Genomic DNA, 17,550 nt, shown 5'->3' with positions numbered 1-17,550 from the left:
AGCACCCCCAGCCCCTCGTGACAGGTGCTACTGTGGCCCCAGTTTTAATAGTACCAGGCTTAGAAAAGACTCTCGGACAATGATGAAAATAGCCCCCACTCATGCGACACAGCCCACTTGACAGGAGATTTTACACAAACCACCTGCTACCCTCACAGCAGCTGTGCCAGGTAAAGGTGTCATCCGTTTTGTGTTCTTTCTGCTGTCCAGGACTCAAGCCCTGGCAGGTGACCATGGCTTTGTGCTCTAGGCAGGCAGCCAGGGATGACTCATCACTCATAACTTTCCTTGTGTTTCTTCCTCCCCGGAGCGACAGTTCTCACTCACGTGCCTCACGTCTCAAGTTCTTCCAGGAAGCCTTCTCTGTCCCATTCCCCAGTTCCCACGCTGGCAGCACACTTTGCTTAAACCCCAGGAGAACTTCATGTGGCCTCTCAGTGAGACCCGTCACTTGGCCCCTCGTAATCGAGTGATCTGTGGTCAAGGCGAGACCACCCAGGGGCTCTCATGACCTGCTGCTGGAGCAAAGGTCGGGCCAGGCAGCCAGTCCAGGGAATGGGAGGATGGAGTCCTGATCACCTCTCAGCTGACCTCCAAGTGGGGACCAAGGGAGAAGCCTGGCTCTCCTTGCCTTGTGGTGTCTGGTTCCATGCTGAGCTTCACCCCCCTTGGCTATGCCAACCTCCCCCAACCACACTCTGTACTCACCAGGCCATGCTGCCTCCCACCATGTAATGGGCTGGCAACAGACCTGGGACCCATTAGTCCAAAACACCCCCAACAGAGTGAGGGCTGACAGCTGCGCATGGCTGGGATGGGTGAGCACCTTGGCTTCTCTGAGCCCCACCTCAGGAGATCCCAACTCCCATGTGCCTGGGGACACTGGCCATGTTCTTATCTGTTCTTCACGCACAGAGACCATGGCTCCAGGGGTCCTGGGACCGTGCAGACCACCGTCCTCTGCGGAGCTTCTGGATGGCCAGTGCTGGGCCTACGCAGTGGAGAGGGTCTGAGGAAGGTGGGGGAGTGCTGGGGCAGGGGAAAAGAAGGGAGGTGGAGAAGGAGAGGGGAGAGAGGGCCCAGAGCCGCAAAAGCTTACACACCTGCACTGTGGCTCCCTTAGCTAGCACTGCAGCAACAGGAAAAGATTGCTCCAAAAATTCCCCATCAGAGGCTTTTCAACATCCTGTTAAAATAAGAATAGGTTCCATCAAAATCTAAAGTGGTTGACAAGAAATAGACCCGGACAATTCTAGCTGAAGAAGGGGTGGGCCTAGACGATGGTTTCTTTGGTCCCCCAAACACACCTGCATATCCACGCAGCTGCATATGCTCGTGCCTAGCGGTGGGTCCCCAGAACGCCGTGCCCAAACCATCATTCGGTGTGATGTGGCCCTTATAACCTCAGACTTTCACCTCAGAATGTCCCTCATCTCCCCAGGAATACTGGGCATTGTGGGGTGACCTTAGACTGAGGACCACAAGAGTGTACTTCTTGTATAGAAGGGGGAGTTTTCAGCCTTTGAAGTGTTTCACTGGGTGACTGCAGGATCTCCCAGGCCAGATGGTCATGGTTTGCTCCATGCTAACAGGGCTGATGACCCTCCACAGAAGAGAGTGGACAGCAGTCTGGCCTGGTACCCCGGTGGGGGGGACAATGCAAATGAGGAAGGGAGCTCAGAGAAAAGCATCTCAAAGGGGTGGAGAAAGTGGAGACGGAGTGGAAGTGGCACCGTGCATTCCGAGACTGAGGCAGGGTGGTACCATTTGCCTGTTCCCAGCACCACCCCAAGACCAGAGCCTGCCAGAAGCCGCTTGTCCTGGGTGGGGCTGCACCTGTCCCTCTCAGAGCCACCTCCACCTCCACCTCCACCTCCACCTCTGCCCTTCCTCCCACTGCTCCAGGCACTGACTGAGTACCTGCCACCTACTACCCATCTGACCCCATCAAGGTGGCCCCCCAAAGCTCCCTCCTCTGTTCTTCTCAGCCACACCTGCTCAGCACCCCACCTCCTTCTGCTTCTTGTCCCTGCCGAGCTGAAACAGAGCACTACAGAGGTCTCATATCCAGACTCCAACTTCACCACTTCATGGACAAGGGCTCTGGGCGTGCCCAGGCCACAGCAGCTGGGGCTGCAGGGAGCTGTGCAGACGGGGGGGGGGGGGGGGTCATCTTGGGGTTCTCACAATGCTCTAAGAGTCCCTAGTTCTACAGGATCCTTCCCCTTCTGAGATAAGACTGCCCTCCCACTGCAGCAAGCAGGACCACTTTTCTGCAGACACCTACCACGAGAGTGGGAGTTCCGGTGTGTTTCCACCCCAGCTGCTACAGTGCCCTAAGCCGAGTGCACACACAGCCTTTCCTACAAACAGAAGGTCTCTCGGCAGGAAACCAAGCTGGCCTTCCTTGGCCCAGGAGAAGCCCACCCACCCCCAAGCCGTGGCCTGAAGCAGCCAGGAGGGATAGTGCTGCCTCTCTTCTCCTGAACACAACCCCAAGATCAGAGCCTGCCCAGCCTCTCTTCCTGGGTGGGGCTGCCGCCTCTTCCCGACAAGGCGTGGCTCACTGTACCTGGTCCTGCCTCCAGCACTGGCGCACGACACTCCGAATACCAGCCATGAGACCCTCTAAGAAGGACACAAAGGCTAAGCTCTGGTAACCTCGCCAAAGGACAATCTGCTCTTGTCTTTAGAGGAACAAAGGTTCTTCAATAACTCACTGATACTAATTAAGAGCCCTCCTTGCCACCCCATCTCATCAGCAGAGAGCCGTCTGCCCTCCTGGGTCTGGCTTCCCACCCCTCCCTCTGCCTCCACCCCCACAGAGCTCAGCAGCCCACAGCCTGGTGCTCAAAGCAAAGGACAGCACTGCATGAGGAAAGGCCCATTTCTACCAAGTGCTTACTGCGAGCCAAGCCTGAAGCCAGGTGGTCCAGATATACTCTTCCTCTTAATCTCCTCAATGATTTTCAGAGGTGGGTGCTATTGTCCCCATTTTACAGATAGGAAAATGAGGCCCAGCAAATTAGCAGAGGTGCTAGGATTCAAACCCAGGTCAGTGTGAGTTCCTGGCCCCACTTGTTGTCATTACTGTGCCTGCCTCCACCCCAAAGGGCTGGACAAAAGGACGGAGGTGGCCTGGGAGCTGGCGAGGTTGTGCGCTCGGTGATGTACGGCTCCTGCACGCCCTTATTCGCCTTCTCAGCAGGTGTCCCTGGCTGGGCTGTGGCTCTGGCCTTTCCAAAGGACCTCACCCATGAAGACAACACAAAACGGGGGGGTGAGGGGGACTGTTCACACCCTCCTTCTGCACTGGCCAAGGACAGCGGTGGGACCCCAAGGCAGGTTCTCTGGGCTCCCAGGGTGTAGGGCCTGCATCGTAAGATCCAGGATGAAGCTCCGCAGCAAGCGTGCTGGGCCTGGTTGCTTCTCACTGCCAGTGCTGTAGGCCTCAGAGGAGCTCATCTCCATGTGGCTCTGGCGCAGCACCTCCGTCATGAGGCTCAAGATCACCCAATAAAATAATCCATGCACAGTTCTTATCACATGTTTGAAATGCAGGATAAGTTGGCTATTATACATTTTATGACCATAAAAGCATTATTCATTGTGCAGATGCTTCTCAAATCGTAATGGCGTTGCATCTCAGTAAGTTCCTGATGAAAATATCTTAAACTGGAAGTGCATGTGCTACACCGAGCATGCCAAACCTCACCACCTCACACCACAGCACCATAGCGTCCCTTGTGACCAAGCGGCTACCTGGTAGCTGTGCTTGCTGCCCCGGCCATCACTGTGAAAGAGAACTGGACCCTACATTGCTAGCCCAGGAAAAGCTCCAACTTTAAGTCATGGTGCAGTTTCTACTGCATGCACATCCTGCCTATATTTTTGAAAAGTGAAAAAAAATCTTAAGTCAAACCAGGCTAGGTGAAGGCCATCAGGGGACCTTTACACTCCAAGTGGTAGCACTTAGTTCGCCTCTAAAACTTGCACCCTGATGACTGATGCAAACTGGCACGCAGTCCAGTCACGGACCCAGCCCCGGCGTCCGTAGTTCCTGGGAATAGCTCGGCGGCCTTCTTCCTCCTAAAGCCGGGATCCCCGAGACTCTGCCTTTGCAGTTTCTGTCTCCCTTCTCTCCTTCTGTGTGTGCTGAGCACAAGGTCTGCTGCTTAGTAGTTTATAAGGCAAAAGCAATTTTCTTACAGGGACCACAGATTTCAGGTGACAATCTAGACCACGCCCACTACCAGCACAGAGGCGCCTGCTGTGCACACGCTGGGCCAGGCGCTGGGGATGCTGGGAGAGAGACAGCCGTAGCCTCTCAGGATGGCTTCTGCTCGCTGGCTCCTCGTTGTTTCTGTTTGTTTGGCATCGGATATGGGTTAGGAGCTCAATGAAGGCTTGGAGAAATTGAGGCAGCTCCAAAAGAGGAATAACAGGGAAGTAGGAAAGAGGAGAAAAAGAGAGATGAAGACCCCTCCAGGTACCAGCAGTTCCCTGGGAAGAGATCTGGGCCTCACGTGGTGGGTGCGGGTGCTTGGCGCGGCTAGTCTGGGCAGGAGGGTACATACATCCCAGGGCCATGGAACAGAGAGGGCAAAGGACAGTGACACTAGCAGACAGCCAGCTGTGTGCTGCGCAGCCCTCAGGGAGGAGTCAGGCTGTGGCGAAGCGCGTGACCCAAGACCAGATGTGGAGTGCTGACCCACAGGCAGTGGGGAGCCGTAGAGGGTCTACCCCTGGGAAGGAGGCTGTACTGGTCAGGGTTTCACTTAGAGGAACAGATATAACATAAGGAACAGCTATTAACACAAGATAAACAGTGTATAAGGAATTACAAGATCGGCTTAGGACAGCCAGCCACAGTCAGATGAGGAAGCCCAGACTGAAGAATTCAGTCCCACGGTCTGAAGCTCACTGCTGTGCTCCATGCAAGTCTCTATTCATCAGCTAAAGAGTCTGCGATGGACGCTGAAGAGTTTGCAACGGAAGTCTGCGTTGCAAGCCAGGCGATGAAGTCCAAGCCAAATGGAAAGACTGAAAGTGGAACATCGGCTCCTTCCTCAGCCCCTTTATGTGGTCTCTTCGTGCTGAGTCACTTGGGGGCAGAACCAATTGTGCCCCAGAGCCCCGTGCACATCCAGCCAAGTTGACACAATGTATCAACCACTACAGGGGCCACTAGGGAAGTGCAGATTCCACAAGAAAACACCGGGGTGGCATGAGCATGCCCAGGGCGTGGCAACAGGAGCTGCTGAGTCTGTTGGAAGAACCCAGGCATGAGGCTGTGGGCTTGGGCTGCGGCAGGAGGAGTGGAGAAGTGGGTCTGTGGGAGATGCCGAGAGAAGGCGAAGCCCCTGTCTGTGCTGGACCAGTCCTGGCCCTGAGGGGTGTGCCTTGTGCTCCAGAATGACCCCCCCCCTGCTTCTTACAGACCTCCTCCTGGAGGTCACAGTCAGTGTGCACAAACTAAGCAAACGCTGTTTGGGAGTGATGTCCTCAAGGTGACCTCCAAGTGCTCGTTCAAGTTTCACATCTTCGGAGTAAGAAAGAAAACAGCTAGGAGGAGGCAGGGAGCAAGGGAAGGGGTAGGAGACCTCCTCTGCTATGACCCACATCGGGAGGCTTCAAAACGTGCTCCCAAGAACCGTTGGCAGGAACGGCCCGAGATGCGGCCCTGGGTGAAGGTGGCAGGGTGCTCCCCTCTGCCCGCTCCTCCCAGAGCGCCCAGCTGTAGCCCACTCCATGTGCTCGGTAGCTGGGCGTTGCCTGCAGCAGCCAAGGGCTTGCCTAGCATGCCCCAGAGCTGGTTTCAGCCCCAGCCCGGCAAAGAGAAAAAGAAAATACATCAATCTGAAAAAGCACATCTGGTTAAAAAAAAAAAAAAAGAAAAAGAAAAAGAAAAAAGAACATTGGTGGCTTAATCATAGCACACAAAAACCAAAATCGAAAAGAAAAGGAAAATTGTCGATTGTAATACTACCTCCCTCAAAAAATCATACTAGGGGCCGAGGAGATGGCTCAGTGGAATAAGCGCTTCCCTGGCAAGAGCGAGGGCCTGAGTTCAATGCCCGGTTCTGAAAAAAAAAAAAAAAAAAAATCATACTAATTGAGCTCCACGGGTGGAGATAACCCTGAGTACTCGACCCTACTCCTCCCCTCAAACACTCTTTCCGTAGGAAGTCCAGCAGACAGAGCTGAGCACTGACGTCTTAGGGTGTCACTGTGGGCTCTGTCCACTGGAGACACTCCTGCACCCCAAGCCGTCTCCGGTCCCCTGCTCTGCCCCGCTCCTTCCGGCCCCGCGTGTCATTCCTGGAATCCGTGTCTGCCCCCACTCCTGCTTCTGTCACCCTCCGACAGGGCTCTGTGGCCACTCAAAGCCCACCTCTGTGGTCATGATGTGGAGGCCACACCCATGGGGCCCTCCTCCCGGCCCTGTGGTGTCCTCCAAAGCCCGCTTTCTGTGGTGACCGCCCCACACCCCAATTCCCAGGTGGAGGCAAGAAGGCGAGTGGGCGATCTCCCAGCCCTAAGAGGGGACGGCGGGGAGGGCTCACGCGCTGCCTGCTTCCGGCCTTCTCATTAGGGCCCCTGCACTGCCCAGCTGACAACCTGATAATTCTCTCTGATAGTACAGTCTTTGGAGGCTGCCGCAGCTGCTTTGACACGGTCCTTCCCAGAAAGATTTTGAGATAAAAGATTGCGCTGTAGAGTCATCATTAGAGCTGGGGGAGGGATCCTCTCACCTCTCCTCTCCTTCCTCCCCACTTCCCGCCCTTTCTCTCTTCCTCCTCTTCCTCCTGCCCGCCTTTCTTCCTCTCCAGCTCCCTTTCTCACCTGCCCCCTCCCCCGCTTCCTTGTCTCTCATCTCTTTCCTCCTTTCGCTCTTGTTTTGGTGCCAGAAACAGTCTAATTACAACAGAAAACTTGAAGAGACAGGGACAGAGAGAGAGAGAGAGAGAGAGAGAAAATCCACCACACAAAGCTGATTAAAATGTCCTATGAAATCTAATTTGTAAAGCTCAAATCTGAATAAAAAGTGTTACTCCCACAATTCAAGGCCAATTTGATTTTTAATGAGCCTCCTCAGAAGACGCAGCCAGGCCCCACCAGGCTCTGAACCCAGCCACCTGCCTGCAGCCCGGGCTCCACATGGAGTGGACCCCACTCTGGGGGGGCCCGCCACAGCCTCTGCCGATGCCCCAGCTCCCTTCCTGAGGCACGCCCTGCTGGGTGCGCAGCCCTGTGTGTGGATCCCACGTGAGCAGCTGCTGGTGTCCAGGACCTCGGTGGTTCCAGCAGAGAGGAGAGCACAGGCAGCATCGGTCCCCCAGGCGCCCCAGGCTCCCCAGGCCCCCCAGGCTCCCCAGGCCCCCCCCCCGAACTCCCCAGGGCCCCCCCCAGGCTCCCCAGGCCCCCCAGGCTCCCCAGGCCCCCGGGCTCCAGATCCCTGCGTCTGTATCTACAGGGCAGGGCGGGCTCAGCACTCAGAGTGAGTGTGGTGGAGGGTGCTGTGCTCTCAGAGCTGGGCTTCACTCTTACAAAATGGGTCTATTTCTTCCCTGAAGTATGTAGAATGGACCACAGAAGGATTGTGCAAAGCCTGACCCCTCTTCACGCTGGGCACCTGGTGAATGTCGGTGCCCTCTTATCCAGCGGCGTCTCAGGGAGCGTGAACCCCATCACCACCCTTCTTAGCCCCTGGAGCCACCAGGCCTCGGGATTTGCATGCACACCTCCCGGGGGCTGAGAACTTGATGCTCAGGACCAGGAAGGTGTGGGCTCCCCACCTCAGCTGCAAGGAGCGAGCCCCTGGGTGAACCGCCCAGCCCTGAGCCCTGTTTCCCGGCCCCTGTAGGGCAGGGTTGACGTCACTCACTGTGCTCTTGCTGCCATACTGTCACACCCGTAGCTGGGCACAGCACCCCAGAGAGCCAAGTCACTCACCAGCACGGATCCTGTTACTTTTTCTCACCTCCTTGTGCCTCATCCCCAAAATGAGAACAAAAACAGTGCTTGCTATTTTTAGGTTGCTATGAGTATGAAACTATTAATGAGCTAATATTCGAAAACCCTCGCTCAGAGCCTGGCCTCGTGTTCACACCATGAGGGAGCTGCTTTAATAAAACATGAACCAATGGCTGTCTGGGGTCGGGGGCAGAAAGCAGTCAAGGGCCCCACAGGCGACCCCCAGGGGAGCTGAGTAGAGCCCCCTGTAGGAAGGAGGAGGCCGGAAGGCACAGCACAACCCAGCCAGCAGCTCCCTCCAGCACGCCACCACCCTCCATGTTCCAGGGTCTGCTCTAGGCCCAGCCTGCAGCTGCTAAAACCACACTGAGGCCCCGCATACCCATATTTGACTTACACCACCCAAGGAAAAGGCAGGAGCGCATCCCCAGGGTGGCTGGGTGGCCTTTGGGGATTGGGTGTGGTTGGTCCCCAGGGACTGCTGAGCACACAGGCTGCGCTTAGGAACCAGCCCTGATGGAGGATGAAGCTGAGGGTGAAAGTCTCCAGCAGAAGTGGCAGAGTGGGGCAGGATGGGGAGGCCTGGCCACCTGGGCCAGCCTCAGCTCTGCCTCCGGAGGCTGAGAGGGGCCTCTGAGGGCTGCTCCTAGCACGGAACTCACTGCTGTGCTTGTCTCCTTCCTAGGCCAAGTCTACTCCTTCAGCCAGCAGCCCCAGGACCAGGTGGTGGTGTCCGGACAGCCGGTGACGCTGCTGTGTGCCATCCCTGAATACGATGGCTTCGTTCTGTGGATCAAAGACGGCTTGGCCCTGGGTGTGGGCAGAGACCTCTCAAGTGAGTACCTGCACACCACCCCTCTAGGGAGGCAGGCCCGGCTTATCCACCCAGCTATCTCCCTAGAGAAAACCCACCTTCTGCCCCCATGTTTGGAGATCAAGCCTCCAGCTCGCCTGGCCGCTCCAGGCAGACACCAGCTAGATCTAGAATTCCAGAGCTGAAGGCCCTCTGGTGACAAGTGGCAGACCACAAGGAAACCCTGCATTCCAGTGGTGAATCCAAAACACAGCCCAGGGTCACCCTGGAGTATCTATTCCAGAGCCAGACACGACTCGCTTCAAGTCTGGCTCCTCGCTTTGCTTCTTGGCCCATAATGCAGCCCTCATTCTTCAAGGCCTGATCCAGGTTCTCAACCAATAAGGGAGCCAAGCAAACTCATAATTCATGAAGAGATCCGGCAGACCATAAGGGTCATCTTGTCATGGGGGGAAAATAAGATTCAGGAGGTATCCACAGTGAAGACATAGATGCCCTGGTTGGTGTCAGGTATTACCTACTGTGCATGACCACCCTGTACAACTGTGCAAACCACTTTCCGATCCCTCCTTCCTTCCCCAGGAGGAAAAGGGAAAGAACCCTCTTGCCTGCCAGTCATAACTCCTCCACCCTCGGGCCAATAGGCACAAGGCTGCTAAGGTTTGGTGTCCTCCCCTGGTGAGCTGGGAATGGCCAGGGGAGGAGGATGAGTGAAAAATATGTATTCAGTAGAGAAGTAGCTTTGCCTCACTCCTGGTGCACAGCTGCAGAAAAATAAAAATCGAAGTGCACTCAGGAACATGATGGTTGGGAAATTAATATTTTAAAATGTGAGTTATGTCTTGCCAAAAATGTATATTGAAACATTATAGCCATGGTCAATAGCAGTCACAGGGTTTGAATACTGTAGCCCAGCTGAGCATGGATAAAATACACAATAATATCTCCAAAATATACTGTGCGGCCATAAAGCTTAAGTGCTATGGGAACCCGCCAACCTCAGAGGCTCTGAACTTCCTTGCTCTAGAGAAATGAGGAGAACAGCACGACCTTTCCAAAGGAGACTTGCTCCTGCCTTGGGTGGCTGTATACTTGGCCGGGCCCTGTTGCTAGTTAAGGAGGTTAGTTAGGGAGGTTAGTTAGGGAGGCTAGTTAGGGGGGCTAGTTAGGGAGGCTACTTAGGGAGGCTGTCCCCTTCCTGGTTAGCGGTTCTCAGCCTCTGGTCAGGAGCTGCCATGCCACCAGAGACAGTTCAGAGTGCTCATCACGGCCTGGATAATTGCTCCTAAGCGGCTTCTGGGATCTAGGATTGGAACCTGCTCCATACTTAAAAATCAAACAAACAAAAAGCCACAGGGTTCTGATGGGCCGGGGTCTGCTTCCTCTCCAGCTAGACTCCGGTTACGGGAGAAAAGGGAGCCCCTCTCCCCGCACAGCTCCTGAGCTCGAGCTCCTGGCAAACGGTGGCTCTGTACTTGGTCACTTGTCCCCCAGATGCCATCTGGACAATAACGATGCACACTTAGACACTCAGGAAATGCTGCTCGCTTGGCCGAGAAGGGAGGGAGCACAACTGCTCAGAGCAACTCGGCGAGAGTTTGCAGGACTCTTCCTGTGGGGAAACTGAGGCCCACGGTCGCAAGACCTCCCGTGCCGCAGCTCCATCTTTTCCATTTCAACTGTGTCACCCCACTGGGTCTACTAGGAGTGATGTCCTCGCTAGGAACAGCAAGTGTTCCTCTAGTCACCAAGACGAAACAGTCAGAGAAAATGATTTATAAGTGTGCTCCCTCGTACAGATGGAGCGCTTTTCTTCTAAGAAGCTCAAATGCTTTTCAAATATTATCTCATAAATCTGCAGTTGTCTACAGGAAGAAAAGGATTTTCCCTTTCTTTGACAGGTAAACAAAGTCACAGTCAAGAAAAAAACTGACTCAACTAGGTAACCAATTCCAGTGCATGGAGCCCCTCTTGCCAGTCCCAAATGGTCCTTGTGCCCCACTGGGTCTCCCTTACAGAAACAGAGCCCCTGCCTTTATTGAGCTGACGTCTATAGACGACTGACTGTGCAGGACCCTTTGTACAGGTTGTGCCACCCAGCTATCACCTATGAGCTACTAGCACTACCGCCAGTTCACCAACAAGGAAACTGAGGCACAAGAAGCTAAAATAACAAGAGCCGGACCACAGAGTAAGGAAGTGATAAGCTGCGTTGGACCCAGGCAGTTTGACTGTAGAACTCACACTCCGGATAATTTGGCCTCCTTTGGGAGTAGACAGAGATTAACGATGCTGTGGGGGAGCTAGAAAGTCCCGGAATCGAGGCTTCGGAGTCTGTTTTCCAAAGATGCTGCCAGTCCTAGGGATAGCATCACAGCTCGCTGCCTAATTAGGCAAATACAAACAAACCCATCACTGATGTTTTCAGCAGCTCATGAGAGCGAAATCCTGCTGCTGATAGCTCGCAAGACAACAAAAACACCAGCTCCAGCCAAGATGCCTGCAGGAGATGAGGGAATAATCACAGGACCCGGGATTCAGGCTGGGCTGCAGGGCGGGAGCACTAGCCAGCTGTACTGACAGGGAGGGCAGCGGAAGCTGGTGGAGGAGCGCACGGAACCCGGTGCAAGGAGAGCCAGGGTCACCTACCTGGGCTCCCGCCCCCGCACCACAGGGCAGGAGGGTGGCAGGAAGGATGGGAACATACTCAGGGCACACGGGTGGCAGCCAGTGCCCTTGGAGCATTCCTGGCCAGGCCTGCACAGCTGTGGAGAACAAGCCTTTTGGTGGCGTGAGGGGACAGTGGTAGCCATGAAGGGATCAGCTGTATGGGAAACATCCCCAGAGCATTCTGGGAGCTGTACCAGGGCTCAAAGTACCCTTCTTCACAGGCCAGAAATAGGCATCGGTGGCCCCTGGAATAGCTAGCCCCGGAGTACCCTGCCCCCCTAGGTTAAGGGAGGCAAAAGGACCTCAGAGTGCACCTAGCCCAATCTTCTACCCAGGGTAAAAATCATTTTTGCAGCAGAGAGGTGATCATCCAACCTCTGTTTGAATATAGCCAGTAATGAGGATTTCTCCACTCTCCCTGGCAACCTACCCAGATCTTTGTTTGGACACCTGAAATAATTAGGGACATCTGAAGCTGCTTCCTGCTGCTAATGCTGCCAGGTGCTAGTGCTGTCCTTGGGAGCCACCTGACCCTCAGGCATCACGGGACTTGGAAATATTTGAAGAGAGCATCTCCCCCCACACCCCATCCTCAGCTCCTCTTGTAGAGACCTGATGCGTCCAACCCTCTCCTCCCATGGGGTGTTCTGAAAATCCCCACTGCTCTGCTAAGGGTCCTGCAGAAAGAGCAGCTGTCTGAGCTGCCAAAGGATGGTGAAAGTGGAGTGGACTCTGATGGGAGGAGACCAGGATGGGAGGAAGTGTGGGTGCAGATGCCCACTTGCAAATCCTTGGTGCAAGGGATGGGGCGCCCCAGAGCTCTGGTGAGAGGGAGGTGAGAAATGAATGCTTCCAGGACAAACTAAGAAGGCTTAGGGCCCAACACGCAGGCAGGGGAGCAACGGCCCCACCTAGGCAGTTACGACTCAAGTTGGTATTTATATTCAACCCTGCACAGCAGTGGAAAAGCTGATTAATGATTTAGCATCTTCCAACTTTTATTTATCTATTATTCATTGCCAGTGGTAGAGGGGGCCCCAAATTCCTAAGTGTCCCAAGTATCTCATAAGTGCTTAATCAGGCCCTGGAGCTCGAGGCTGGGTAGTAGGAGTAACTAGAAAAGGGCCATTTAGAGGGCTGGGGAGATGGCTCAGTGCAATAAGTGCTTCCCTGGCAATCCACAAGGACCTAAATTCAATCCCTGGTTCTGAAAAAAAAAAAAAAAAAGGAGGAGGAGGAGCAGGAGCAGGAGCAGGAGCAGAAGAAGGAGAAGGAGGAGAAGGAGAAGAAGGAGAAGAAGACAGGCTCAAAAAGGGCCATTTAAAGTTCTAAGTGCCCAGAGATTCACCAGGGCATTCATTTCTACTTCCTGTCTGTCCTGGAACAAAACTTTTCCCCCCAAGTCACTGTTGATTCTTTTCCAAATATCTCTTCCTTCCTTCTCTCTCTTATTCTGTCTTTTCTCTGCAAACCTCCAGGCTGGCCTCTCTCCCTCCCCACCGCCATTGGTCTCCCTATCCGAATGATGCATGTCTCCTTAGTAGACCACAGCACTGAGCGCTTTCCAGAACAATAACCCAGCGAACTGTATCTGACCACAATTAGCATTTGTGTCTCCTGCCCTTCCTTTCTAATGGTCTTCCTAAACTTCTAGCCAGCAATAACCACACACACACACACACACACACACACACACACACCCTGTGAAGCCGTGGCTTGTGCACCCCCTACGCTAAGATCAGCACCCTGAGCAGTCACCTGCTGGGGGCTCCCACTGCTGTCCTGTTTGTCCAAATGTTCCTCCATGGGGGGGGGATATTTACATTTTTCTCTTTTCCCTTTGCAGTTCCAATCATTTTAACCCACGAAGCAAACTGGCAATTGGTAGATTACCAGAGATAAAGGCATATAAGTGTACTAAAGTGCGGGAACGCAGGAGCCATCCACAAAGTGTGAAGCTCAAAGAAAGAACAGGAGAGTTGAGGCTTACATGGCATTTTGAGCTACAGGAAAAAACAGGGGCTTGAGGCTGATGGAGGGGTGTGGAAGAAGGGGCAGCAGAAAGCAACCAGCAGAGGCTGCCTTGTTATGCAGCTCCAGTCTCTCAGGTATCAGTCATCACAGGGCCACCTGCAGTCCTCTCGGTATGGGCCAGGTGTCAGACCCACAATCTGTCCCTCCTGTGAAAAGATCTTTCCTAGGCAGGTGGCAGGATCAGATAGAAAAGCCTCTGCCAGTGTCCCTGTTTATCAGGTGTACATTTCTTTTTGCAAAAGGACAGCCTTTCAGAGCCATTCTGTCTGTGGTGTTTGTGGCATCTCCAAATAGCCCCCTGGAGTTAAGCTAAAAAAGTCGATTAGCGCGGGAGGGCTCTTGGGCCTCACTCACATACCTGCTGTCTCCTGCAGGTTACCCGCAGTACCTGGTGGTGGGGAACCACCTGTCAGGGGAGCACCACCTGAAGATCCTGCGGGCAGAGCTGCAGGACGATGCTGTCTACGAGTGCCAGGCCATCCAGGCCGCCATCCGGTCCCGCCCTGCGCGTCTCACCGTGCTAGGTAAGAGCCGTCATGCGGGAGGCAAGGATGCTCTGGGAAGCACCAAGGCCTCAGCCCTGGAGTCGTCATCCAGCCCGGCTGTGGGAGGGGCTGCTGCAAAGTGGTAGCTCACAGGCCACCAGCCACTGTTGCCCCTCTCCCCACCCACAGAGGACAGGAGATGACTCCTGGCCCTGGAAATCCCTGTGTGGGTAACTGTGCCTTAGGGAGCTGCGGAGGATTCCTGAGTGCTCTACTTGTGTGACCAGGACCTAGGCAGTGGGGCTAAAAGGAGGTTGGCACGGTCTACACATCCTTCTGGGCTTATTCCCCCCAGGGTGCAAGCAAATCTCCTTGCCCTGTCCCCTGAAAGAGCACCCCCAAGCTGATGCTGGTGCCCCTGAGAGACTACCAGTGACCCCTCCTGACCTCTTCTCCTGAAAATCCTGGTTCAAGGATGAGTTGCAGGAAAATGTATGTCAGGCCTGGTTCCAAATCATACTTTTTTCTCCCGAAGTCTTTTGCTCAGTGTCCCCTTTCCTTCATTCAGCAGACTTGCCTGAGGAATGGGCATGCCCAGTGGCCCCACAAGCTGCTTATCTGTGATGGGAAGTTCAGTCCCGGTCATCTCCCTCCTCTGGCCAGATGTTCTGGAGACTCGGGGCTGCAGGGCGAAGCCTGGCACATGAGTAATAATAGCTCCATTTGCACCGTGGTTCACAGCAACTGTCAAAGCTCTCTTGCACGCACCACCTCAGTTATTCCTAAGCTATTCTGGGAACCAGAGGCTGCTACCCCAGCTGAGAAATTGAGGCTCTGAGAAGCAACGGTCTGGCTCAGGGTTCCCAGGCCGGGACTTCTCATAGAAGAGCCTCTGCCAGGCACATATGGGCAGAGCTGGGGCCGCCAGAAGAGGGAAGCCCGGCTGCCGGCCTCCTCTTGGCAGCTGCCGCAGAGGCTTGACGACAGATTGGCAGCTGGGACGCTGCCTCGTGGCCTGCAGATAAGGCTCACGGCTGCTCAGAAATGAAATATTTAAGAGCATGTCAGGTCCTCTTCAAATCTACATGGCCAAACACCAGGGCAGGCCCTTTCACGCAGGACAACAGATGGGCCCCTCAGGACCATTTACCAGCTCAGAGCTGGGTATCTTGAGACAGAGAAGGGGAGCAGTGCCAACCTTCCCAACCCCCTCTAGCCCTGGAGTCTCCTGTGGCTTTCGAAGAAAAGGGTGGAAAAATAAGTCATCCTGCGGGTCTACAGGCTGGGCAACCTCTGGAGGAGCAGCCAGGAATGCTAAAGGGCAGTGAGCCATTCTCTTTCCTCTGGGGAGAATGGCTAAATTGGGAACAAGTCTACAATCTGGGGTAGGGTTCAAGGAGGAGGAAGCAGGACTTAGGTTCAGTTGGTTTGTTTTGTTTTGTTTTCTGATTTGGGGATGTACAAATGCCAGGACAGATTTGCTGAGAAGAAGTGCAGGGTCTCCACCTTCAGACAGTTCAGCCTGCTGCCTCACCTTCTAGCGAGAACCAAGAGCCCTAGAAAGAGCACAGCTTAGGAAGCTCTGGCCACCCTGAGCCCATTCAGGGGACCCAGGACTCGTCTCCTCCTGCAGGTGCAGGAGCCTCGCCAGCCAAGCATGGCCACTGCCTTTTACTTCTCTATCACAGTAAACCACAATGTCCAGCACGTGAGCAGTCCAAGTTCTTCCATATGTTTTACAGATAAGGAAACAGGGAGACTCAGAGAGGCAGAGACACTTGGAGGAGGTCACACTGTTTAATTAACATTTAAAATCAACTCCACATTCTCCAACTCCAGACCAATGCTCTTTGTCACCTCCTGGTCCCAAATGCTAGCAAAATGACATCTGTTCTGCTGGTTAAGCACCAGGCCTCTCAGAGCAGGGCCGCAGAGCCACCTGAACAGACTTGGTTTTGTCTTGGGTCACATCTGGCTCTGCACCGGTCTGGCCTGGCACTGCCTTCTGGGCATGGAGCAGGCTTTGTTTGAGAGAGGCATTCCTGCACATGTGGAGCTCCACTAAAGGAAGGCTGATTATAGAGGGCCTAAAGGTCCCCTTGGTAGACTTCCTGAGAGCCAGCAAGGGAGGCTGAGCAGGGGTCTTGTCTATCAGCCTGTCATGGTTTTTCCAAAAGCACCACTCATCCTGAGCAAACTAAACCCCGGGCAAAAAAAGAAAAAAGAGCTGCCGCTCTCTGGAATCTGCCAGCAGCTCTGCCTCACTGCTTGGGGCGAATGCTCCTGTTCCCACATCTCAGCATCCCACCCATCCTGTGGGCCCTTCCCTCGTTCTGCAGGGCTCTACCTGGCTGAATTTCTCCAGGCGCAGGGCCCCACCTTCTGCCCTAGAGAAAGGCCTTGCGAGTGGAAGCTGTGCAGACCACTGGAAGGGACCCCCAGCCCTGTGATGCTGGCACACAGAACAGCTGTTCCACATGGGGGACAGAGGTGTTTGTGTACCCTGGTCCAGCTGCCTCTTTTCCCAACCAAAACCCCATCTGCTTTGCTGTGACATCTCAGCTGGGGAAAATGTCCCAGCCAGTTCCCCAAGGGGGGCTGCCTTCCCCACTACCAGGAATGAGAGAGCTTCCTAATTTAGTCTGTATTTGCCTGAGATAGATTTTTAATTAAATAAAGTAAGAGCCTGATTAGAACCTGCAGCGGATGTGAGTGCACAATCAGACAGTATTCCAGCAAAATTGCAAAGCAAATACACTGGCTGGAGCAGAGGGAAGCCCCCGGGGGTCTTCCATCAAAGCACCAAGTGAGGAGGGCAAATACGAGAGATTATATAGCCAACAGATGTGCATTGTTAAAATATGCATCTGCCGGCAGCGTGCTTGGAGAAGTCAGAGGGCTGGTTTGCAGACTCTGCCCGGCTCCGGGGAGAGTACGAGGACCAACCCGGTAGCCAAGCCTAGAGTCACAGATACATTAATTAGCATTGTGTTTCCAGCTCTCAGATGCAATCAGGCAAGAAGCAACTTTGTGCTGAACATTTGCTACCCAGGGGGGCAGAGAGAACGAGCTAGAGAACAAGAGGAAGACAGGGAAGGGGCCCGGCCGGGGAAGCTGAGCAGGAAGACAGGGAACCTCGGTCAACTCCGCGCTGCCAGGTTGCCTGGCATTTTTCCACCCTCAGAACAAGTCCGGAGCATTGGTAGCACGTAGAAAGCTGCAGACTTAGAGGGAGGGTCTCGATCCCACCACTCTCCAGCTGGGTGACCCTGGCCCCGTCGCCCTCCTCTCCAAGTCTCAGTTTCCTTGCCTAGAAAATAAGAGGTGATGATTTATTTTGAATTTTTAAAAATGTCTAAGAACTGTCCAGCTCCCAAAGAGCCATTCTTCCGGTCAGGAGACCAGGCCAGCATGCTGCATCAACTATTTCAGGAAAATGGGCCATCTCCCACTGGTACCACGATGTGTGGGGCCTGAGGCGTAGAAGGTAACAATTAAAATGGCTTAGACAGGGGCTGGTGAGATGGCTCAGTGGTCTAAAGCACCTACTTAGAACAAGCTTAGCAAAGC

At 54.3% G+C, this 17,550-nt stretch overlaps 1 protein-coding gene across 3 annotated transcripts in view; it reads left to right on the top strand.

Moving 5' to 3' along the window:
* The window catches only part of Kirrel3 (kirre like nephrin family adhesion molecule 3), a 583,940-nt gene that overhangs the window by 474,589 nt on the left and 91,801 nt on the right, over nt 1-17,550 (top strand). For all 3 annotated transcript variants that reach the window (XM_004641408.3, XM_004641406.2, XM_004641407.2), the window contains 2 exons: nt 8,663-8,812; nt 13,870-14,019. In XM_004641408.3, coding sequence (XP_004641465.1) covers nt 8,663-8,812; nt 13,870-14,019 — 300 coding nt within the window. The remainder of the gene's footprint in view (nt 1-8,662; nt 8,813-13,869; nt 14,020-17,550) is intronic.

The sequence above is a fragment of the Octodon degus genome, unplaced genomic scaffold (assembly GCF_000260255.1).
Source record: "Octodon degus isolate 3935 unplaced genomic scaffold, OctDeg1.0 scaffold00136, whole genome shotgun sequence".
Taxonomy (NCBI): domain Eukaryota; kingdom Metazoa; phylum Chordata; class Mammalia; order Rodentia; family Octodontidae; genus Octodon; species Octodon degus.
This window is presented reverse-complemented; position numbering and strand designations above follow the sequence as displayed.